The sequence below is a fragment of the Mastigoproctus giganteus genome, chromosome 5 (genome assembly GCF_048544385.1).
Source record: "Mastigoproctus giganteus isolate SK-2022 chromosome 5, ASM4854438v1, whole genome shotgun sequence".
Taxonomy (NCBI): domain Eukaryota; kingdom Metazoa; phylum Arthropoda; class Arachnida; order Uropygi; family Thelyphonidae; genus Mastigoproctus; species Mastigoproctus giganteus.
The window spans coordinates 99,567,760-99,593,388 of record NC_143579.1 but is presented as its reverse complement, the minus strand read 5'-3'; the positions used below and the strand labels follow the sequence as shown (position 1 = coordinate 99,593,388).

The following is a 25,629-nucleotide window of genomic DNA, read 5'->3' as shown; positions in this document are numbered from 1 at the left end:
TGTCATATTATTCATTATGCCATTTCTGAACTCTAGCATACTAAGAAGAAAATCCACATTTTTAGTTCAAGTCTTAGCGAGGTATTCCTTCTAAATATTTTTAGGCAGCATACCAAAGAATTGGGCCAAGACAAAGATATTTAACAAGCTGATTCTAGCATCTAGGAATAAAATCATTCTCATAATTAGTCTTCTCATATTAGTAATAAGCTGTGGCAAAGCTCTACATTCTTTTATAAGAGAATCCTGCATGTCATATAACACCAACAGAGAAATCCATCAATAACACTAGCAATGTGATGAAATAGCCAAGAAACCAATTTCATGTTCCATTTGATTTGAATTGACAGGGAAAAGAATCTCAATTAAATTCTATTCTTTTTTTTACATCACTAAAAACATGCTCACATTCTGTATTACTGCAAAGAACTATGGTAACAGATGAAGTAAATATGGATACATTATCATACTTTAAAATTCCATTCATTCCACAAACTTGTGATTGGTCGCTTGCACACTAACAAGACTTTTATGCATTTATTGGATGATTATTTTCTACAGCAACATGTTCGAGGAGCAACCAGAGGGAGTAATAGTCTTGATCTGATTATCAGAAGTGATTATTCATGCATTAAGAATTTGCTGATAAAGGAACCAATAGGGACAGTGATCACAGTGTACTGACGTGCAATTTACTTAAAGTTGTAACCACCATCAAGGGTAAAGGGAAGTATTTTTGCTTTCATAAAGGTGACTACTACAGCAGTCTCAGACAGTTTTTTAAATTCTATACAGTGGGAACAACCAATGATGTTAACAACAGCGAATTCCAAATGGCAGCCATCAAAGAATTATTCTTGGAAGCTACTAAGCTTTTCATACCAACTAAGAAATACTGTTCAAGATTTAGGCCTAAATGGATGTCAGGTAAACTAATGAGGTTTGTGGCAGAGAAGGAAAATCTGTATCAGGTGACACAGAAGACTATGGTAGACATTAGCTAGTCTGTAATCAAGCCACAAAGGAGGTTAAGCAGGCAAAGGCTGATTACAAGAAATCTTTGGCAAAGGTTGAAATAAAAACAACAGACTTCTTTACTTATGTAAAAACACTACTCATTGTTCAATTTTTGATGATCCTGCTGAGGTAGCTGACAAACTAAATGTGTTTTGCATCTACATTCACAAATGGGGAATTATGCACCAAATAGCAGAACAGAAGTTTACTAAATGCTAACAGGGGGCTAAATAATTTTGTTATAATGGATAGCAAAGTTCAGGAGAAATTGCTGAAGTAAAACATAAAAAAGGCACCTAGGGTCGATAGAATCTATGAGTTATATTGAAGTAGGCAGTGAGGGAAGTAAGCAAACCCTTAGCCATAATTATGAGAACATCCTTAGATTCAGGGGAAGTTCCCATGGACTAGAGTTGTGCAAATGTATCCCACATTCACAAAGGAGGGAGGGGAGATTTCAAAGGGCGACACAAATAATTATAGACCTGTAAGTTTAACTTCTCTTCTGGGGAAAATAACAGGGTCACTGGTTAAAGAAGCATTGCCGGATCATCTAGACAGGACTGCAGTAACAGTTCAGAGATAGCATAGGTTTGTTAAGGGGAGGTCTTGTCTGACTGGCCAATTTCATTGGCTACTACGATGTGATCACAAAGGAATTGGATGCAAAAAATAATTTTGATATCATATACTTGGATTGTTTGTTGTTTGGTTTTTAGGAGCATTAGCAACTAAGGCCATATTGCTCCGGGATATGCAGTGGTCATTCCCTGACCTTTCCGTATCCTCTGTATTTGATGGTGATGGGCTCGAACCCCGGTCTAATCAAGAAGTGTGTGCTACGCACTGCTGCTCCTTCTCACCTGGCTACGGAGGCACCTCATATACTTGGATTTCAGGAAAGCTTTTTATACTGATGCACATGAAGGTACAAATTGGAAGGATTGGCATTAAGGGCAAGTTGCAACAATAGATAAAGGGATGGTTGAGTGGGAGACAGAATAGTAATCAATGGACACAGCTCTTAGTGAACTAATGTTATTAGTGGAGTTCCCTAGGATTCGGTGCTGGGCCCATTGTTGTTGCTTTGTGTATTTATCAAAGATATCAATGAAGGTACATCAGGCTTAATGTCCAAGTTTGGAAATGATACAAAGGTTGGCATGGTTATTAATAACAGTAAGCACAGTATGCTACTGCAACAGGATCTAGAAAAGTTAGGCAGATGGGCTGAGAAGTGGCAATTGTGTGGTACTACACTCAAGATGGTAGAGAACAAAAAGACCTGGAGTTAATTGTGCAGTCAGATATGAAGTTCTCTGAGCAGTGCAGATAGGTTGCCAGAGCAGGCAACCCATCCGCATCTGCTTTCATTAGCATTGGCACATGATGCAAGAAAGCAAGCTTATATAGCATCAGCCAAAAAAAAAAAAAAAACCACACACACCCTTCTCATTTCACCCATCCACTTGCTCCAAATGTTTGTCTAGTTCTGCCTTGAATCTGTTTAAGCTATCAACTTCTACAATGATAGATGGAAGTTTGTTCCAGCAATCAACCACCCACTGGCTAAAGTCAAACCTCCACGCATCTATCCTATTACAACTCTTTCCTGAATTTGAATTGTCGTGGAGTCTTATCAGTGATATATAGGAATTTTGCAGGTCTTCACACTTGTACTGCAAACAGTTCTGAAGCCATCATTTTAGGAAGGATGTAGATTTGCTAGAACGAGTACAAAGAAGGGCAACAAGATTGGTGAGAGGAACAAAGGGGTGTCTTATCAAGAAAGGTTTAAGTTCTGAAAGTTGCAGAGTCTGGAAATTAGTCACCTGCGAGGTGATCTGATTGAGGTGTACAAGGCCCTGAATGGTTTGAGCAGGCTCAATGCTGATTAGATTCTTCCACTTGTTCAGATTACAAACCTAAGGTGGCATAAATTCAAATTGAGGAAAGACAGTTGCACAATATGTGTGTGGAAATTTGCCTTCAGCCATCATCATCATCTGCCATTTTCAATCCACTGCAGGATGAAGGCCTCTCCAGCAACTTTCCAGTTCCTTCTGTTTTGAGCACTGGCCATTCATTTACTACCCACAAACTCATGAATTTCATCTATCCATCTCTGCCTTTGTCTTCCACGTTTTCTTCTAGCTCCTCTTGGGTACCATTCTGTTATTTTCTTAGTCCATCTGTCATCATGTCTTTGAGCTATGTGTCCTGCCCAAGACCATTTTAGTTCTTTAATTTTGATAAGAATGTCCTTTACTTGAGTTTGCTGTCTAAGCCATGTGTTTCTCTTCTTATCTAACAGTCTGATTCCCAATATAATTCGTTCCATTCTTCGCTGTGTAGTTCTGAGCTTCTCTTCCATTCTTTTGGTGAGTGCCCAGGTTTCACTTCCATAAGTTATGGGGAGTATACATTGGTTCATTATTTTACGTTTCAGACAAACTGGGATATTGCTCTTCAGTATGTGACTATATTTCCTGAATGCTATCCATCCAAAATTTATTCTTCTCTCGACTTCCAGTCATTTATCATTATTACAGCTAATAACTTGTCCCAGATAAGTATATGACTCCACCTTTTCAATTACTGCTCCTTCAATCATTATTTCCCTTTCTGTGGAATACTTGTTCATCATTACTTTTGTTTTAGCCATATTCATCTTTAGTCCAAAATCCTTATTAACTGTGCATAACTAATTAATATTTCCTCTAATTCTTTGGGATCGTGGCTTATGACCACAATGTCATCTGCAAATCGTAAATGGTTTAGGTACTCTCCATTCACATTGACTCCTTTCTGCGACGAGTCCAATCTTCTGAAAGCTTCCTCAAGGGCAGCAGTAAACAGCTTCGGAGATATATTGTGTCTCCTTGTCAAACTCCTTTCTCGATTTTAAATTTCCTACTGTCTTTGTCTAGTCTAATAAAGGAGGTAGCACTCTCATATATTTTCTTCAAAATCATAATATATGGGGTATCTATGCCTTGTCTTTCCAGTGCCCGAAACATTGCTTTATGCTGTATGGAGTCAAATGCCTTTTCGTAATCCACAAATGACAGGCATAATGGTGTTTTATATTCATTTGCATTCTCCATTAGCTGTGATATTACGTGAAGGCGATCCATAGTTGAGACTCCTGTCCTAAAGCCAGCTTGCTCTTTCATTAGCATTAGTAGAGGCATTTTGATGCAAGAAAGCAAGCTTATGCAGCATCAGCCAAAAAAAAAAAAAAAAAACCCACTTCCACTTCACCCCTCTGTTCGTTCAAAATACCTGTCCAGCTGAGCCTTAAACTTATTTAGGCTATCAACCTCCACCACAAGGGATGGAAGTCTGTTCCACCAACCAACCACCCGCTGGCTAAAGGCAAATTTCCGCACGTCTATCCTACATCTGTCTTTCCTCAATTTGAATTTATGCCCTCTCAGGTGATTTTTCTGAGCTAGAGGAAGAATCCCATCAGCATTGAGCATGCTTAAACCATTCAAGGCTTTATACACCTCTATCAGATCACCTCGCTGGTGCCTAGTCTCCAGACACTGTAATTTACAAAACTTAAGCCTTTCTTTGTAAGAGCACCCCTCTGTTCCATTCACTAATCTTGTTGCCCTTCTCTGTACTCGTTCTAGCAGCTCTACATCCTTCTTGAAATGAGGCCTCCAGACTTGTATACAGTACTCTAGGTGTGGCCTGACCATCGCCTTATACAATGGAATAATCACCTCCTTATCCCTGCTGGAAAAATTCCTGTATATCATTGACAATACTCCATGAGCTACTCTTGCAGCCCGTCTGCACTGCTTAGAGAACTTCATATCTGCCTGCACAACCACCCCCAAGTCCCTTTCATTCTCTACCACTGTCAGTGTAGTACCACAGAGTTGATACGTTGCTCTGGGGTTGCTGTTTCCCATGTGTAGTACTTTACATTTGTCAATGTTAAACTTCATTTGCCACCTCTCAGCCCATCTGCTCAACCTATCCAGATCCTGTTGCAGCAGCATAGTGTCAGTAGTGTCCTTCACAACCCTGCCAACCTTTGTATTGTCTGCAAACTTGGACATTAAGCCCGATATACCATCATCAATATCATTTATAAATACAGAAAACAATAATGGACCCAACACTGAGCCCTGAGGGACTCCACTAATAACATCAGTCCACGATGAGCAGTGTCCATTGATTACCACTCTCTGTCTTCTCCCCCTCAACCACCCCTTTATCCATAGCAGCAATTTGCCTCCAATGTCACACTGCTCCAATTTGTGTAGCAGTCTTCCATGTACAACAGTATCAAAAGCCTTTCTAAGATCCAAGTATATAATATCAAAGTTATTCCCTGCATCCAGTTCTTTTGTGACTGCATCATAGTATCCAATCAAGTTGGTCAGGCAAGACTTCCCCTTAACAAAACCATGCTGTGTCTGAGCTATAACTGAAGTCTTGTCTAAATGATCCTGCAGTGCTTCTTTAACCAGTGCCTCCATTACTTTTCCTGGAACAGAAGTTAGGCTCACAGGTCTATAATTACTTGTGTCAGCCTTTGATCCTCCTTTGTGAATTGGGGTCACATTTGCACATTTCCAGTCTATGGGTACCTCCCCTGAGTCCAAGGAAGCTCTCATAATTATGGCTAAGGGTTTGCTTACTTCCTTTGCTGCCTCCTTTAATATAACTGGATAGATCCCATCCACCCCGGGTGCCTTTCTTGTGTTTATCTTCAACAGTTTCTCCTCCACTTTACTCCCAGTTATTTCAAGATTCTGTAGCTTACTGCTAGAGTTGAATACACCTCTGGCATTCCCCTTGCTGAATAACTCCTCATGTGTGAATGTCGATGCAAAATATTCATTTAGTTTGTTAGCTACCTGAGCAGGATCATCAACAATTGACCCATCAATATCAAGTGGACCAATCTGATTCATCCCCTTCCTTCTAGAGTTTACATAAGTAAAGAACTCTTTGCTGTTTTTCTTTGCATCCCTTGCCAAGGATTTCTCGTAATCTGCCTTCGCCTGCCTAACCTCCTTTGTAACTTGGTTGCATATCAACTTGTATCTATCATAGGCTTCTGTGTCGTGTTAATTTGTATGTATCCCATGCATTTTTCTTCTCTGCCATATGCCTCATTAGTTCATCTGACATCCATTTTGGCCTAAACCTTGAACAATATTTCTTAGTTGGTATGTAAAGCCTAGTAGCTTCCAAGATAAGTTCTTTGAATGCTTCCCATTTTGAATTTGCTGTTGGTAACATCATCAGTTGGTCCCACTGTATAGAATTTAAACACTGTCTCAGTCCATCGTAGTCGCCTTTACGGAAGCAATAACCCTTCCCTTTACCCCTAATGGTAGTTACCTCTTTGAGTAAATCCCACTTCAGCACACTGTGATCACTGCCACCTAGTGGTTCATTTATCTGCAGATTCTTAATGCATGAAGAATCACTGCTGATAATCAAATCAAGAGTATTACTCCCTCTAGTTGCCTCCCGAACATGCTGATGTAGAAAACAATCATCCAATAAATCCACAAAAGCCCTGCTAGTGTGTGAGTTACCAGCCCCCAAATTCCAGTCAATATCTGGGAAATTAAAATCTCCCATTATAAGACACTCTGATTTACTGGCCCACTCTATTTCCCTGTACAGTTCCTTATTATACTCATCAGAGTCATTAGGCCTATAGCACACTCCCACTCTCAATTTTGATCTCCCAATGTTTATGTCACACCAAACTGACTCCACACTGCACTGTCCAGCAATGTCGACTGGCTTCACTTCCTTGGTTTTTATGTGTTTCTTAACTAATAGCATAACCCCTCCCCCCTTTCTATCCTGTCTATCCTTTCTGTAGACGTTGTACTCCCCAAATTGCAGTTCTGCATCTCTTATATCTGTGTGACACCACGTCTCTGATATCCCAACAATATCTGCCGTCGATGTTTTGAGCAATACCTCAAATTCATCAAATTTATTTACTAAACTCCTAGCATTGGTGTACACGCAAGTATACCTGCACCTGTTTCTATTCTTAGCTACCCTAACACAACCCATGTGTTTACTTGTACCGCAATGGCTCCCAGCAGTCTCTGAAATACCATGCATCTTGTTTTTCAGGCTTCTGCTCATTCTAATAGAAGCAGTGCAAGAATCTCTTTCACCTCTGCCAGTGGCTACTGTCAATCTATTGGTCTTTGTCTCCCCCCCAAGCTAGCAGTTTTCCGACCCACCTAACACTGCCTCGATAGCATCAGCAAATATTCTTGCACCCTTTCTATTTAAGTGTATCCCATCCCTGTAGAAGCAATCTCTCCTGTTAACAAGTACAGTCCAGGTTGAAAAAAATTCTACCCCTTGAGCCTTGCACAATCTTTCCAGGGCCGAATTGATCGACAAGGCTCTCATCATATACTCCCTCCTATCGTGTCTGGGCAGAATTGCACACACTTTCAAATTCAACCCTAATTCTCGGCTTTTGTTCAACAGTGACCTGTACTTGTTAAGTAATTCTGCTGGTCTCCTACTCTTAATATTATTAGTGCCAACGTGTACAACTATATCACCTTTTGTGCCCTTAAAAGATGATATTCGCTCTACAACGTCAATTTTCGGTTGATTCTCATCAAGTATTCTTTCTAATCTGTTAGTAATGACCCTTGTGAACAACTTGTAGATGTGGGATAACAAGCTAATTGGTCTATAATTTCCAATTTCTGATTTATCTCCTTTCTTATGCAGCAAAACTATGATTGCATTATTCCACTGCTTAGGCATTACACCTTTTCTAATGCACTTTGTGAAGAGCCTTGCCAGATTTTGTGTTGTCTCTTCCTCCCAATTTTAACAACTCTACAGTAACTTCATCTTCCCCAGGGGCTTTCTGATTCTTTATTTTCTTCAATGCATGTTCTACCTCATCAGGAAGAATATCGGGTATATCATATGTGTTGCTAATTTGCAATCCAGCTTTCCCACTGCTGACATCATTCCCTCGCTCCTTGTATAATTCTCTATAGTAGTCTTCTGCTATTTGAATTATGCCTTCTCTGCTGTTTATAAGTACACCATCACTATTCTTCAGTTTCAGTATCATTTGTCTTTCTGTATTACTGCTCATGGCTGCTGATTTAAATCCTTTGTTTTCCCTTAATGCTTGTTCTACTTTTCTTGTGTTAAATCTTCTTATCTCCTCTCTGAGTCTCTTTCTAATGGCTTTGCATAACTCAGTATACTCAATTTTCTTCCTGTAACTGTTTTTCTTGCTCTTCATTTGTCGTCTTCGGTTCATCATGACAAGTGTTTCTTGACTAATTTTTTCTTCTTCTTTAGATTTTTTTTTCCCTATAGGTTTCTTGGGCTTTATCACTTTCAGAAATTTGTAATATTCCTCGTCGATATCTTGGTCCTGAGCAGTCTGCAGAAGCTCAAACTTGTTCTTAAGTTCCAGTACATACTGCTTTTTCTCCTCTTCTGTTATCTCAAAGACCTTTGTATTATTTACTCGAGTCAGTTTTTTCCTTTCCTATGTCTATATCAAGTGTACATCTTACCATTCTGTGATCACTTCCAACATTTACTTCATTCAGGACGGTAACATCATTCACAATATATCTTCTGTTAGTGAGGATGAAGTCGATTTCATTAATTGTTAATCCATTTGACCTCTTCCATGTCCACTTTCTGTTCACCCTTTTCTTGAAAAAAGTGTTCATTACTGACAGTCCTTGAGATCCTGCAAATTCCACAAGTCTCTCACCTCTTTTATTTCTTTCACCAATTCCAAAATTTCCTATAGTTCCTCTTTCTGCACTGTTTTGCCTTTTTCCAACCTTAGCATTGAAGTCCTCCATAATAATAGTGTAGTGGGATTTCTGCTCATCTAGAAGGCTCAATTTCAGTGTACATTTCTTCAACCTCTTCATCATCATGGCTCGATGTTGATGCATAAATTGTTATAATCTTTAACTTGTACCTCTTAGAAATCTTGAGTATTAGTCTTGACACCCTTGGTGATGTACTTTTGAATTCCAAAATGTTGTTTTTAAAATCTTTATGGACCAGAAACCCAACTTCACCTTCAACTCCTTTCACTGTTTCCATTGGTGTACAGCAGATTTCCACTTGATAAACTTATAAGTGATTCCTTTCTTCTTCTTGTTTCAGCCAAACCGATGATATTCCAATTCATATTTTCTAATTCCTTTTCCAACTATAATATCCTGTCTTCACCGATGAGTGATCTTACGTTATAACAGGCCAAGTTCAGTTTCCATGCATGGTAGCCTGGTCGTACCCAGAGATTCTTAGCACCCTCTGCTTCCACTCTGATCGTCTCGCTGCCGTAAGAGGGAGAGTGAAAGCTGCTGGGGACTGAGGGCCATTTGTTTTGTCGTGCTGTCATATGCTGGAGGGTTTGGTCTTTTCCTCTTCACGCTGACCAGGCTTCTTGAAGAGAACCACTCTACAGTTCGTTGCCACCTAAGTGACATAACAGGGCTTACCATCGAGAAGGTGTGCATGAGTGGATTTTAGGGAGGCAGGCTGACCGGACTTCTCCTAAATCTTCTGTAATAGAGAGATATTGGATCCATCAGTGTTTTAGGCTGAGTGTCTGATAAAACACAGGATACCTGTTCCCCTCTAAGCCTTTAGCCAGCAGGTAGCTGACTGCTGAGACAGACTTTCATCTGTTGTTGTGGAACTTGATAGCTTAAATAAATTTAAGATTGAACTAGAAATGGGAATTTTTTTTATTATTTATTTATTTTTATTTATTTTTTTTTTTGCTGATGCTGTATAAGCTTGCTTTCTTGCATCATATGCCTCAACTAATGCTCCCGATAACATCAACACTATCCTCCAATTGTGGCAATAGCTGTGGGTTTTTTTTGTTTTTTTTAATGCTATATTTGTTACCACAACTAATACTAATATCATGTATGGAAGATTTGAGAACTGCTTCTCAACTTCTTCATAACTATCTCTTCATCATCTTTCAAAGAGAAGAAGAATGAAAACAATTCCATAGAGCAGGGGGAGGAGAAAAAAAAAAAAAAAACATCCAACTGGGTGATTAATAGGCAGGTGTAACAGAGTATAAAATCAAACATTAAACTGATTGACTGACTGACAATAATTCAGATAAATGAATATACAGCAGAAAGTAGGTTGTGAATATAATTTTCATAGCTTTTCTTAATGTTTGTTGAGTTACTACCCATTCAAATTTTTGCAAAACAGACTGTTGGCCAAAACTTCATTATAGAGGTATCAATTCCTTATGCGGAAGTAAAATTACAAGTTAGTTCTTCGGAAATTCAAGGTTCACCAGAAAATTTCACTACAAAGAAAAATTCTTGACATGGAAGTTTGTTACTATTTGACTGTGTTTATATCATGAAAACATGCACGTACACACGAGTTGGCTTTGCATTAGTAACACAGCCCATACACATTTTGGCGTGGGCCCCCACAAGGTTTTGCAGGGTGTCCCTGTTGTAGTGTTATCCATGTGTTGCACAATGTGTCCAGTAATACTCTCACATTGTCAGGAGTATAGTTGTAGCATTGAATGTCCTTTTCCAGTAGATCCCAAACATATTCAATTGGGCTAAGACTGGGTGAGCTAGGCAACAATGGTAGGATGGAGAATTCACTGCCACATACCTGAAACCAGTCAGGCCTTGCAAGTTGTCTTGTCGGTAGATACAAGCAACTGGGTTATTAATAGCTATCTAGATATGTTGTCATCATGAAAGAGTGCATTTGGTCAGTAATGATAGAAAAATAGGCATACCCATCAAGCCACTGAGTAACAGTAATTGGAAGACACAGGCCAAGCCACAGAAAGAGTCCTAAAATCAGCACCACTGCCTTCAGCTTGAAAGATGCTAACAGTGTGTCTAGGTACCATGGCCTAGTTTTGCTTTTTCCAAATGCAAATATGTCCATCCACATGATAGAGCTGGAAATGGGAATCATCAGACCAGGCAATAGATTTCCAAATGTCGGTGGTCCAGTATTGGTGCTGACATGCCCATACAAGGTGCAATTTCTTGTCTTGCAATGAGAATGTGTATCCATAATGGCTGGCAACTGCCACAGCCTTTGTGAACTAATGTCTGGTGCATAGTTCATGTAGTTATTGGTCTTGCTATTCTTATGTTGAACAGGGTAGTTAACAGGGCCACTCTGTTACGTCGCTACTGTGTTATAAAACCAGATACACAACACTCACCACAGGCATCAACTACATGTGGCTCTCCTGCCTGTGACCTTGCTCAACAGTTGTTGAGCCAGTTGCTGTAGACTCATGACATCACAGAATGGGAGCACTTAACCATGTTGGCAGTTGTTGAGATACTAACACCTACAGTCTTGCCCACACAGTGATCCACATTCAAAGTTAGAAAGATCCCAACACTGACCCATTCTTCCTTGCAGGCAAACAAAAATTGATCATGTGCACAAACTGCAATCTTATATCAACCATTCCCCGACTAATATATGAAATACAGGGCATTTCTAAATTACACAAACAAAATTATATGGGGTAGTTTATGTACCAAGACAAAAAAAGTTCATAGAAACGTGTATACAATTCTGCACAGTTACGGAGCTATGGCTATTTGAATTTTAAAAAAAAAATGACTGCAGAGTCTTGAATGGTAAAAAATAAAAATAAAATGTAAGTAAGGGATATAAAAATTAAGTATAAATATTTTATAAAATAAACATTTTACAAAGTATTTGTCTACTTACTCTTATTTAATTAATTTTTTTTTTTTTTTTTTAAATTAGTTCCTTGACATTCAAAACACCAGTCTTTTTTTTTTCAAAATTCAAATAGCCATAGCCCCATAACCATTTGGAATCAGACAGGCTTATACAGCTTTTTTACTTGTTTTGGAACCTGCAATTTTGGTCAGTGTAATTAGAAATACCATGTATACAGTAAAATATTTCAAAGCAATCTTTAAACATAATAGTCCCATGATGAAAAACTTTGATACATTAAAATAAACCCAAAACAACATGAAACGATCAACTGGGCAATATCAGCACACCAACTGAACCATGGACTATTGCATTAAAGCTGTATACTTGGTTCACAGTTTCATATGTTCTTTGCTTATAGTAAAGTTATTTTATCTAGTTTACTATTCGTTTCTTTGCTTTTGTTTAAATTATCTTATCTAGTTTATCATTTTCCACAAAAAGAAAAGGTAAAGTTTTTTGAAGATTATGCTTGCTGCATTTTAATTTTTTAGTGTGTGAAAAACAAAACATCATCCTTAGGTGTGTGTCTGATAAAATTTAGTGTAAAAAGTGTTTTCCTATAAAATTTTGCCCTAAAGGGTTGTTATAATATAAGGATTGAAAAGGAATAGGGATGGACAGTATATTGAAACTGATGATATTAAATCAGCTCTTTATAATATATGTCTTTTGGTACTAAAACAGAATTCTATTCACATGATGCAGATTCTGAATCTTGTTCAAATGCATCCATTGATTTTAAAACATTACAAACAACAGATGGCAGCATCAATTTGGAGTGATGATTCTTCACAGATGATAGATCAAGTGTAATCTCTCTAAAGCACAGACACCAATATTCAGAAGAATAGTATCCACTAGAGGGCATGTCCACTTTGCAGAAGTCAGTGTAGCCAGTTGCTTACATACAGCTTTTTTATTATTATCATTGCATTTTACATGTGTTTAAATTAATTAATCATTAATAATTACAACTGACTTTTTATAAAAACTTAATATTAGTAAAATAATAAGAGGAGTTTACCTCAATACAGTACATAGAACACTTCCGTATGATACCCTCCAGAAATCATACGGAAGTGTTCTACGTACTATATTGAGGTAAACTCCTCTTATTATTTTACTAATATTATCAACGTAGAACATATTGAGTATTACAACTCTGATTCATACTATAAAAACTTAATATAAATAGCTTTTTTAGAGCATTCATTTTGACAATTTCATTATGGATAATTAGGACACTCGCTATTTAAGCACATGTAGAATTCTTTTGATGTGATAGGGGAACTTCCCCGCAACAATCGGAACCCCCATTCTAAAATTTCTGTGTACAGCCTACCACAAATCACAAGAAATTTCCTTTCTCCTCCTACAAAATTAGCACACAATCAAGGTAATGCATAGGAAAAAGTTTGACAACTATTCTAGGAGCAAAACCAAATTTAAATTAAATTTTTGTATGTAGCTACTTAAATAAACTCCATTTATCACTGCTGAGTGAAAGTGGTATATATCAAGCATGGGAAAATGTTCACCATTTGTTCAGTCAAAAAGTTGGGCACTACTGCTGCTAAAGCAGTTATGAAAGTAATGTCAAGCATCACAGAGCATAATAAAACAGGCCTACGTGCTCTGGATTCATAATGCGAAAATTTATTTTTATTTTGTTACACAGAGCATTGATAAAACTACAATAAATAAATTAGCTTTCGGCTGGGTGGCAGCCTTCATCGGATTAAAATACTTGAATGGCAGTTGGAATAGAGATGCACTGCCAGGATGGTGCGTGAGGCACGTGGTTAATTGTTTGTTGATGTTTGTGGCTGTGACGTATGGTGGTGACGTGGCCAGCGTTTGTCTATGGATAGAATTACTGACTCTGTGATGGGGTTAACTTGACAACCACTGTTCCTGTTCAAAGCGGTGTCCGAGCATTTTATATTTAGCGATTCCAACCAGGTACGCCTCAGGTAATGGTGGGACCTGTCCACAACCACGACATCGCGGTATGGGTCGATGTCATGGTGGGTTGTCCAGACATGCTCGGCGATAGCTGAGTGTTCTACATCTGCTAAACGGATCGCCCTTTTATGTTCTGAGAGACGTTTCTCGAGTCGACGTCCAGTCTCTCAAAAGTAGCAGCTCGTGCAGTCACGGCAAGAGATGCGATAGACCAAACCACTCTGTAGAAGGGTGGGGACAGGTGTTTTTATGTTGGAAAGGAGAGAACGCAGTTTCTTGCCTGGGAGTTGGATGCACTTTATCCCATGCGATCTTAGGATTCTACCGATCTGATGTGACAGGTTGGGGTAGTATGGGATGAATGCCCTCGTGGATGACTCGTCACTGTTGACGTTGCTGTTGGTCGCCACATTGTCGCGTGCTTGTAGATCACACCTGTCAAGGACGTCGATGGGGTAGCCACACCTCGTAAGGTCTACTTTGACTCTGGTGATCTCTTTGCGTCTTTCATCTGCGGAGCTGGAGTGTGTCGAGAAACGTCTGTCAGAACATAAAAGGGCGATCCGTTTAGCAGATGTAGAACACTCAGCTATCGCCGAGCATGTCTGGACAACCCACCACGACATCGACCCACACCGCGATGTCGTGGTTGTGGACAGGTCCCACCATTATCTGAGGCGTACCTGGTTGGAATCGCTAAATATAAAATGCTCGGACACCGCTTTGAACAGGAACAGTGGTTGTCAAGTTAACCCCATCACAGAGTCAGTAATTCTATCCATAGACAAACGCTGGCCACGTCACCACCATACGTCACAGCCACAAACATCAACAAACAATTAACCACGTGCCTCACGCACCATCCTGGCAGTGCATCTCTATTCCAACTGCCATTCAAGTATTTTAATCCGATGAAGGCTGCCACCCAGCCGAAAGCTAATTTATTTATTGTAGTTTTATCAATGCTCTGTGTAACAAAATAAAAATAAATTTTCGCATCACAGAGCATTTTTAATAGTTTATTTGTGTATGCAGAAAATCATCATGTGTTACTAGTCAGAATTATATACAATCTGTTGGCAGAGTGTTAATTTTTTTCTTTTTTTAAATCTTTTTGAAATAATTGCATTACAGCTGTATTCTTACACTTTTTTTAGGCAACACATACTGAATCCTGTATACAGACTTGGCTTCAGTACCCCCCCCCTACCCAATTCTGGCAACAGCATCTCTCAGACAATTTTATTGCTCTGCTAAATGATGAGCTCTAGTAAAACTGCATTGGACAGTCCAGAAAAAAGTTTATAAACTTACTGTTCTAGCAGTGTAGAGTGTATTAATGACAATGTCTAAGTTACTCCATGAGTAATATATAGCCAATCACAAATCTAATTAGTGCCAATAAAATGTTACCATGACCTATGAAAACATGTGTTACCAGTGGTGAGCATATCATTCCCAAATATTACCCTTGAAAGAATCAAAGTGACCAGTCTAGGGAGTATGAAAATACAAAAAAGGACATATATTAAAGTGTCCATATCTGTACTGGAGAGTGTCTGTTTTGGAGACATTGTTTAACAGAGTGTTTATTTTCTAATGCTTCTCTGTCCAGGGCCCAAGCCTGAGTACCCACAACAAGAGGTGTCCCTTTAAAGAGATTTCACTATACCTTAAAAGAGAGCAATAAACATTGTATATATTCACTTTTTCCATAAACATAACATTCCCTAAACAGTTAAAAATTGCACTGAATTTTAAAAATCTTTCCTACTACACATTAAGATGCATAGTAATGATGATGCCTTCCTAGATACATAAGAAATTGAAAGTAGATATTCAAATTTTTCAAGTTAATTTATAAAAAAAAGTTGTATACATTTCATGTAAATATTTAATTTAAACAATGACAAATAATATATTAAAATCTGAACAGGAAGTTACAAAAGTTAAACTATTTTAAGAACTTCTCAAACTAAGGCAAACTTTTCACCCCACCTAATCAGCTGGTTTCCAACTGCTTCCCAAGACTCTTGTCGTTCCTTTTCACTTTGAGCATGTATTATATTTTTGTCAATGAGTTCCTGCCTCTCAGGTCTCTGTGATAATTTAATTGCTAAAGAATCCTTTCTTGCTATCTTTGCTACAAGACAACCTATGCCATTGTATATTAAAACTGAATATTATTGTATATATTTAAGAAATAAAATAAAGTAACAAAATTTAGAGCATAAGAGGAAGGCACTGTATACACTTTTATACTGAAACATGAGACTAAACAAATACCACAAACTTAAAGATTCTCAGAGAAATACAATATATATAAAAACATACAAAATTCCTATGGGCTTACTAATTAATCCCAAAAAAAACCAGATAACCTATTATTAATTGGCACAATTTTTTTTTCTTATACATTCTGTTATATAACAAACAGAAGGAAAAAAATGAAATTACAGTTATTTATATGAAAGCGCATATTAAAAAAATTTTAGATAAGAGATTTACACATGAACTAGGGTCAAGCTTGCATGTGAGGCATAACAAGTTTCAACAGTTAAGACTCCCTTTTTACTTCCCAGTCACATAATGTTCCCACAAAAATTTAGATTATATCTAGAGCCCATAACCATTTTCAATAATTATAGTATCTAGTTTATGTTATGCTCATTTAACCTCTCCAAGTAATAAATGAATAAAATCACAATAAAGAAGTGTCTAAATTCAAAATCATGACTAAGGTTTAATTTCTCTTCCCATTAATTATATTGTTGATTACATTAACATTATTAATACTTACACATACATCTGTAAATATTAATGGTTATTCAGTTTATAAATGTTCTCAAGTATTCTTATTCAGTATTAATAGATCCATATATGTATCCTTTTATATATTCTTATTCAACACTAATGGATACACAGCCTGGAATATAAGGACTGAAAAGGAACAGGGATGGACAGTATGTTGAAGCTGCTGATGATATTAAATCAGCCCTTTGTAATATGTCATTTGATACTAAAATAGAATTCTAATTCAAATGATGCAGATTCTGAATCTTGTTCAAATGCATCCATTGATTTTAGAACACTACAAACAGCTAGTTAGCTTCAACATACTGTCTATCCCTGTTCCTTTTCAGTCCCTATGTTCCAGGCTGTGAGTCTATCAGTGCTGAATACGAATACATAAGAGAATGCAACTTATGAAGTGTTATGTGAAAATAGTACTTTCAATGGAGATTTCAGGCATTCCCATATGTTTATGACATATGGAAATACTACAGAAGTATTAACAAGCAAGTGGATATTTCTGTATCAATAAGTAAACTGTTCAAGAGCTTTTCAGTCTGTTTATTTGTATATACCATGTTGATAAAGCCAGCAGTTCTTTGCTTTCCTTAACCTGAAATCTACAAGTAAGAGGAAATAATAAAGGAATGCTAATTTGCATTATGATTTCTGTCTTTCTATCTGGGAATGCTGTTTCCTCCATTGACAGTGAAAAAGCTCAGGCTTATGCCCACTTTAGAAATAACATTGTCATCCATGAGTAAATCTAAATTACTAATTTCATGGAAGTTTTTCCTTTCATATACTGGTTGGCTAATCATTTAAACAAGATACATTATTCATCATACAGCACAGTTTTTAAAAGAGGCCAGCCACCTGCCTCTTTTAGACAAGAAACCAATGTTTTGAAATTGTACGAAATGGTAGAGTCCCAAAGTTTCTATTGAATCATGAATATACGATTCATTTCCTTTGCTCATGTTATTCAATTACAAATGAAATTAGTAATTACAGGATGATTTTTTGGATAACAATGCCATTTCAAAAGTGGACATAAACCCAAGCTTGCCAATGGATGAAACAGAGCATCTGCAGACAGAAAGACAAACCATAGAAATAAGGTTGAGTAGTATTCTTTTATCATATTAGAAAGATGCTAAGTGACATTCAAAATTAGTTCAAAACCAGAGTTTAGAAATGATCTGATATAATAAGACTTCTGTCAATTTATAGTCTGTTTTCAAATAATTGTTACTGCAGTTTGGAGTTTGCTGCTTATATAAATAGGCAAGATAACCTCCAGACACTCTTCATGTTTATACCATAAAGAGTTTGATAGATGTCTTTTTTATATTGCACAAATCTCAAAAGTTGCAAGCTTATAAACACACTACAGCTAAGCAAAATTTCTCGAAGAGATGTATTTTACTTAATTCAAATGACATTCACCCCTCTCCAGTGTGTTTACTGTCACTGATTCAGTGGAAGGATGGGTAATCATCAATGCAGCACCTGACAAAGCAGTAGCGATTTAACTCAAAGGACAAAATAAGCAAGCAAATTTAAATAATCTAGTGCATTAAGCCTCATGTAGATATGCATAAAGCTAAAAGCTTGTCAGGAAAAAAAGGGTATTTTTACATGATATTGATCTCTCATGTTATGGTATTAACACAATGGCAACTTCGTAGGCGCCTCCGTAGCCAGGTGGGAAGGAGCAGCAGTGCATAGCACAGGCTTCTTGATTAGACCGGGGTTCGAGCCCGTCACCACCAAATACGGAGGATGTGGAAAGGTCAGGGAATGACCACCGCATATCCCGGAGCAATATGGCCTTAGTTGCTAATGCTCCTAAAAACCAAATAACTAACTAAATAACTAGCAACTTCGTAACACTTCTCAAAGAGAAGTATAATGCTACATATTTGTAATGTGGTGTCAACCCCAACTAGACAGCAGATTTGAAGATTACTCCTCATTAATAGGAAAATAAGCATACATCAGTATAGCACCTGACAAAGAAGTTGTGATTTAACTCACAAAGATAAGAGATACCAAAGTTAGGACATTAAGCCTCATGTCTATGAAGAGACAATATAATCATTAGTGCAGCACTAGAAATCCATATGAGCACTCTGAAAAGTGCTCATATGGCTTTTTTAGCCTCTTTTTAATTGGTTGCCACTTCTATCAGTCTGGTTACACATTTAACCAAAGACAGCCAATGTGTGCACATCCCCTTTTGTTTTAATTATAAAAAAATATTATTTTTAGCTTTTTTTACTGACTTCAAAATGGTAATCTATTAATTATGATTTGCTAAACTCAATTAAAATAAGAGAAACCAATAATAATCGTAAAGAAAGTCTTTTTTTCCTTTTAGCATTTTTTATAAATAGTAAATGTCCATCAAATATTCATGCTTATGCAGCTTCTTCTCAGTGCACAAAATTAAAAAGCAAATTAAAAAGAACCAAATAAACATGAAATTCACCAGATTATTGTGAGTTTGTTTATTTACACTCACATTACATGAAATTTACATGTATGGACAAATACAAATGAAATACAAATAGTTGGTGATTCAAGAACACAAATTATAAGGAAGAAACAGAGGGGATGAGAACTATGTGTGAGGAAGGCCAACTGTCTTTTTTCTATTTAGTAATATTTTTATACTTTAAAAGTGATAAATGTGACCTTAAGGAATATCTGTGCATAATATGAATATCTGAAAATAAATATATATTTCTTTTGCCTTTTATCTTTCATGCAATACAATATCAAGATACATACAGAAGTTTGTCTTTTTGTTGTTCATTATGGTTCTAGGAACATAACTACAATGAACAACAAGGACTTCCTGTATGTCTTCTAAAATTTTAGATTATATATTTCCTTGGCATCTCACTGAAAGATATTGTTTGCACCATACCAGTATTATGAAATGATTGCAATTACAGACTACAATGTTATTATATCCTGTTTGGCAGTTTCTATTTTTCACTGTAAACTAGCACATATTTGAGGTTATCAAAGACATTCTCTCAGATATGCCAGACAATCTGCACTTTCTACCTGGGAGTCAAACGCTGATGGAACTGATATTTGGGTGACATTCAAGTTAAGTGGACCTAATTTTGGCAAAGTCCGTATAGTCTGTAACAGCCAAATCCTCTGCTTGCACACCTTCGCGATGGTGGGACTGTTAGTAATCCTGGGTATAATCTCCATGCACAAGCACACTGGGTGACCACCCAGGTGTGAAACAACGTAAGCAGGAGTCGAGGTGTGGTGCCCACACCATATGGAGGAATGCCACCCCTCTGTGTTATCAGGCAATACTAGGTGGTAGATGACTCTTATCAACCGGTGCAATACCACCACTTTGCTTATTGGAGACTTGAAGTGGTGGAACCCATGTTTAGTCTCCAGAGCTAAATTCCAGTCAACCCTTCCCCATCTCTTCCATCGTGCAGTATGACTTTTGAGGTTATGATGAACATCATAGCGAGATCCAACCTTCCTTACATTTTGAGGGTACAGCTCTAAAATGGTGTTTGCAATCTGGCCGCTAGTTAGTACACCGGACTGAACCTATTGGTAACTCTTTAGGATGTTTCCGGATCAGCTAGTGTATAATCTTGCTACCTCTACTCTGCCAGATAGTGACTGGAGTGAGTCTGAGTAGTGTGTATGCAGGGGCCATTGTCGAGGCCACGTTATGTCAAGGATCTGGGTATATTCTTACCATGTGTATGCCATATCCAAAAATTTCATTACTTCATACAGCACATCTCCCCCCCCCCCCACTTTTTCTTACTATTGAATACACCATGAATTGTCAAACTAATAGAGTAAACTTATCTGCGAAAAGATCTAAACCTCAAACACTTCCTAGTTCATTTCACAAATATATACGTGGTATCAATTCTAATCTCCACAATGTCCATTTCCACTTGCAGTCTGCCAACCCCCCCATGTACTTTTTCTGAGTTATCGGTTCATTCAACTACTGCTCATCTCAGTTGCCCAAACTATTTGCTGTTGATTTCTTTTGCCACAAGGGTGGTACTTGTGCATATGTACGTTCCAATATTCCCCGTCAGTGACTTGATAATTTAGAATCTCCTCTTTTCGATATTCTCTGGCTTAAAATCTCTGTATCTCATTCTATCATGCTGAGGGAAATGGACCATAATCTGCCACGCTGGTCCAGTGCGGGTTGGCAGATCGACCGTATTCAGCAGTCAGGGGCTTGAACCCCGGTCTACTCAAAGAGCGTGTGCTACTACACTCCCGCTCCTGCCCACTCGGCTACGGAGGCAGCATGAATTGTTGAGGAGACTTCCATCCTGCAGTGGGTTGATAATGGCTGCACTTTATTTTTTTTATTTATCTCATTCTATCAAATTCATCTGTTGTCTCTACCATTCTCCCAACTCCACTGATCACTCTGATCTCTTTGACTTCCTCTCTTTGCAACTTGACTTTCTCCAGTCCAACTTTCCTAACAGTGAGGTAATTTTCCTTGGTGATTTTAATGTTCACAATTCCAGCTGGCTTCCGTTTTCTAGTCACACCGACTCAGCTGGTTCAGATGCTGAGGTTTTTGCAATTACTGATGACCTTTCACAGATTGTTCATTTACCTACAAGCAGTGCTTTTTTTTGTAAAAAAATAGGTGCTAGTAATTATTCTTTGCTATCAGGAAAAATTGAAAATTAAAAGGATATGAAAAGAACCCTGAAAAACTTTTTTTTCCTGATATTGTTACTTTAGTAGTAATGTTTTAAGAATAAGAATAACAAATTAAGTATATTAACACAGTTTATTAAACATAAATTTATTATTCAAGTATATAAAAAATAAATAAAATGTGAGTAAAATAAGTAAAAAATAATAACATAAGTAAAAATAATTTCATAATAAAGTTTTTGTAGAATATTCTGAATTTTCATTAAGTTCTCATCCGACAATGCTTGCATTGTTCAGATGATGGTTTCTTGATTTATTTTTAATATAGTTCATGTTCAAAAATATTTGCTCGCAGAAATACGTCGAACCAAAAACTAAGAGAAGTCCAAACACAAATATTTTCAAATTTATATATGGGTCCAGCCTTTTTCCTGTCCAAATCCTCAATTTCAGTTTTAAGGCATTTTAGACTTGCACTCCACATTCCTTGATTTTTAAGTCCTCTTTTTTTTTTTTTTGATAGTTGTTGGTGCATCGGCTTCTGTGGCCATAATAATGCACCTCCCAAGGTTTTTACAGTACTTTGATCCAAGCCCGAGGCGGGATTCGAACCCGCCACCTTTGGATTGCTAGGCAGGTACTTTACCCCCCGGGCTAGCCCGGTCGGCTTTAAGTCCTCTAACTCCATTTCAAATTGTGCTTCATGTCAGCTGTAAAGTTAAAAAGCCACAGTTACATGTTAAAAGAGGTGCATGTGGCTCGCGAGCCGCAGGTTGCTGACTTCTTTTCTTCCTCTTTGTGTATCGGTTGCTGAATGACATTTCCAAAACACCTCGAATCAACATATTTTGCTGGATCGAAGCGGATCGGCAGTTTGCCTTACAATTTTAAGAAACAGTAGTGAATAAACTGTTTTTGTCATCAACAAAGCGCTGGCAATCAGATTCATTTGTGAAAATCCTCTTTCATATTCACTCGATGAAATTGGTATCGTACTCAGAGCATTCATCAAATGTTTCATTTCTTCTTATCCAATAACCTTCTTATCAATTAGGTATCCCCGAAATCCACGAATTGCATCTCTTTCATTTAACTGTAACCTAACTGACAATTTTCTAACTTGACTTTCACTAAATACCAACAATTCATGTTTAGAAGGATTGATATCTTCGTTGTCCTCACTTTCCTTGTCTCGTCATCGGTATTGTCACTAGTTCTTAAATCTGAATCTGTCCAAAATATCGGTGTCATTCACATATTCAGGTACTGTGACCCAGTAAACAGAGATAGGGAAAATGTGAATAGCGCACTTCCGCGAAACAACAGATGATTATTTGTTTTGTCGAGGTAAAAGAAAATCAGTTTTCTAATTCTCGAACAGGGCGCTTACAGTTGATTCACAAAGGTGTCCAGCCTATAGTCCGTGAAGAAAATAAACTTAAACCGCATTTTAAATTTTGTTAATTATCAAAAAAAATTCTCATTAAATGTCTTGTTCACTTTCTTCACAGACTTTTTTTTTGAATATTGGACACCACTGCAGTAGAAGGTGGACCAGAGCACATTGGGAATACACCTTGATCTGCTCACTCTTGCTAGCGCGACTCCTCCGTATGTAGGACAAGCGGTCAGATAGGTTTTACCGGGCACCATTAAGTTGAAGAATGCTTTAGCTCTCTTAATCCACACAGCAGCATTAATTGCCTACAGGCCAGAAATGCGAACAGCACGTACCAAGTTAATTCTCTCCTAATCCGTTCCCTATATGCAACATCTTCTTCGTTCAACGGAAACTATTTTAAATATAACTTCTGAGGGGAATTCAAAACAATTAAACAGAGGTCTCCAGCTGAGTAATTTAGAATTTTAAAATGGTTATACAGTTTTATATAGAAAATATCTTAACAACAGATGGTGAAAAATGCAAATTTAATTAAATAATTTTAAGCTTATTTGAATAGTAAGTAAACATGATAACAAGTAATATAAACAAAAAAAAAAAAATTTTATTTTAGTTACTTTTTATTAAATAATTACAATTAATATAAATATGTATATACATATGACAGAATCACAATATTAAGTGGCAAAATAGAAAGAGAATTTCCTTGCAATTTTCCATTTTCCTTTCTATATGTGGTGTTGGACTATTATTTTTATTCACATTTCATTTTTCATTTTGTTCCCTCCTTGACTCAGACTAGAACCCAGAATGAAAAAAGAATCTGAAAAAGAAATTTTTTTCCAGCGATCTACATGCTTCGCCACTGACTGTATTTATTCCTAAATTTATATCCTGCTAAATATCTTATATAAGAGAAAATTTTTTTCTCCCATATAAAACTAAAATTAATTAATTAAATTTAATTAATGAATTAATATTTGAAAAAACTGTATTAACATCAAGTGTCATCCACTACAAGTTTAAAAAAATGTATTTGAACTTGAGTGGATGAATAACAAAAATTTATCAAAAAATTATTGATTTTCGCAAGAATTGAACTCGCATTCTTCACCTTCACGTGAAAAATACTGAAATCCTTGCATTTTACCGATTGAGCTACTGCCTGTTGATTTCAATCTTATTCCTAAATTTATATAAGAGAAATTTTTTTCTCCCATATAAAACTAAAATTAATTAATTAAATTTAATTAATGAATTGATATTTGAAAAAACTGTATTAACATCAAGTGTCATCCACTACAAGTTTAAAAAGATTTATTTGAACTTGAGTGGATGAATAAAAAGTATTTTATTAACGATTGAAAATTCGAACAAGATATATAAATCTATATAGGGAGATTTTTTTCAATTCCTACTAATAGTAGGAATTGAAAAAAATTTACAGAATATTACAAATTTCTAAGTGCACTGCATCCAAATGCCACACGTCACTGTTAATAAAGGTGCTGGTACGTAGTACTGTTGCATAGTTAATAAAGGTGCTGGTACGTAGTACTGTTGTTTTTTGGGATGTACGTAGTACATCCCAAAAAAGCACTGTCTACAAGAATACCGGACAATCTAACCATAGAGCCAACATGTTTGACCTTTTTCTCACAAACAACCCATCTAAGTACACAGTTGAAGTGAGTGGTCCTTTAGGCACTTCAGATCACAACTTTACGATCGTCTCTTCTCCAATGGAACCTTTATCTCATGGCTATTCCCAACCTCGTATTGTTTGGCATTACAAGAATGCAAAACAGGATGACCTGCGAGATTTCTTTTCTTCTTTTCCTTCGTCGGATTACTGTTTCAAAACTTCTGATGTCAACGTTTGCTCAGATCATGTCAGTGAAATTATTCTTGCAGGAATGGAATCCTTTATCCCACACTCCACTTTAAAATCTCATCCTTTATCTAAACCTTGGTTTTCCAATAAATGTACTAAGGCTGTTCAAGAGAAGAACGTTGCATATTGTAATTGGCTTGTTTCCAATTCTTCAGTTTCACCTACACCAAAGCTCGCAAAAATTGTAAAGCAGTTATTAATCAGTCCAAACTAGATTTTGAACAGGCTAAAGAGTAGAAAACTTGCTTCTTGTCCTAATGGTAGCCGAACATTCTGGTCTCTTTCCAAACCTATTGGCCACAACTTTTGCCCATCTCTGCTCCCACTGCTGTCAAAAGCAGATGGTTCTGCTGTCACTTCAGACAAGGATAAAGCTGACCTGCTAGCATCCCATTTTCTTTCCGACTCGTGTATTAATGATCTTGGTAAAACACCTCCCACCATGCTCCATTCAATGCCTCATGTGATCTTCTGTCAAAAGGATGACAAAAATTTTGACAAATCTTGATTCCAAGATGGTATTTCTCCACTTGTTCTCAAAACCTGTGCTCCTGAACTTACTCCTGTTCTTTGCTGCCTTTTTTCACTTTCTTATTCCAAAGGTGTTTTTCCTTCTGCTTGGAAATTTACTCATATCCAGCCAGTTCCTAAAACGGGTGACAAATCCCTCCCATCCAATTATCGTCCCATTGCAATTACTTCTACTCTTTCTAAAATAATGGAGAAATCAATTAACCGCCAACTCTTAAACTACCTAGAAAGCTTCTGTCTGATCAACGATCTCCAGTATGGATTCTGTCAGTGTCGATCCACAGGTGATATTCTGGCTTATGTTACCCATTTATCGACAAATTCAATGGTGACAAATCCCTCCCATCCAATTATCGTCCCATTGCAATTACTTCTACTCTTATTAAAATAATGGAGAAATCAATTAACTGTCAACTCTTAAACTACCTAGAAAGCTTCTGTCTGATCAACGATCTCCAGTATGGATTCTGTCAGTGTCGATCCATTGGTGATATTCTGGCTTATGTTACCCATTTATCGACAAATTCAATGGAAAAGT

General features: G+C 37.1%; 1 protein-coding gene across 3 annotated transcripts in view; it reads right to left on the bottom strand.

Moving 5' to 3' along the window:
* LOC150085583 (phosphatase and actin regulator 2-like) overlaps nt 1-25,629 on the bottom strand; it is a 462,740-nt gene that overhangs the window by 193,427 nt on the left and 243,684 nt on the right. For all 3 annotated transcript variants that reach the window (XM_090373361.1, XM_090373363.1, XM_090373362.1), the window contains one exon: nt 15,772-15,928. In XM_090373361.1, coding sequence (XP_090229487.1) covers nt 15,772-15,928 — 157 coding nt within the window. The remainder of the gene's footprint in view (nt 1-15,771; nt 15,929-25,629) is intronic.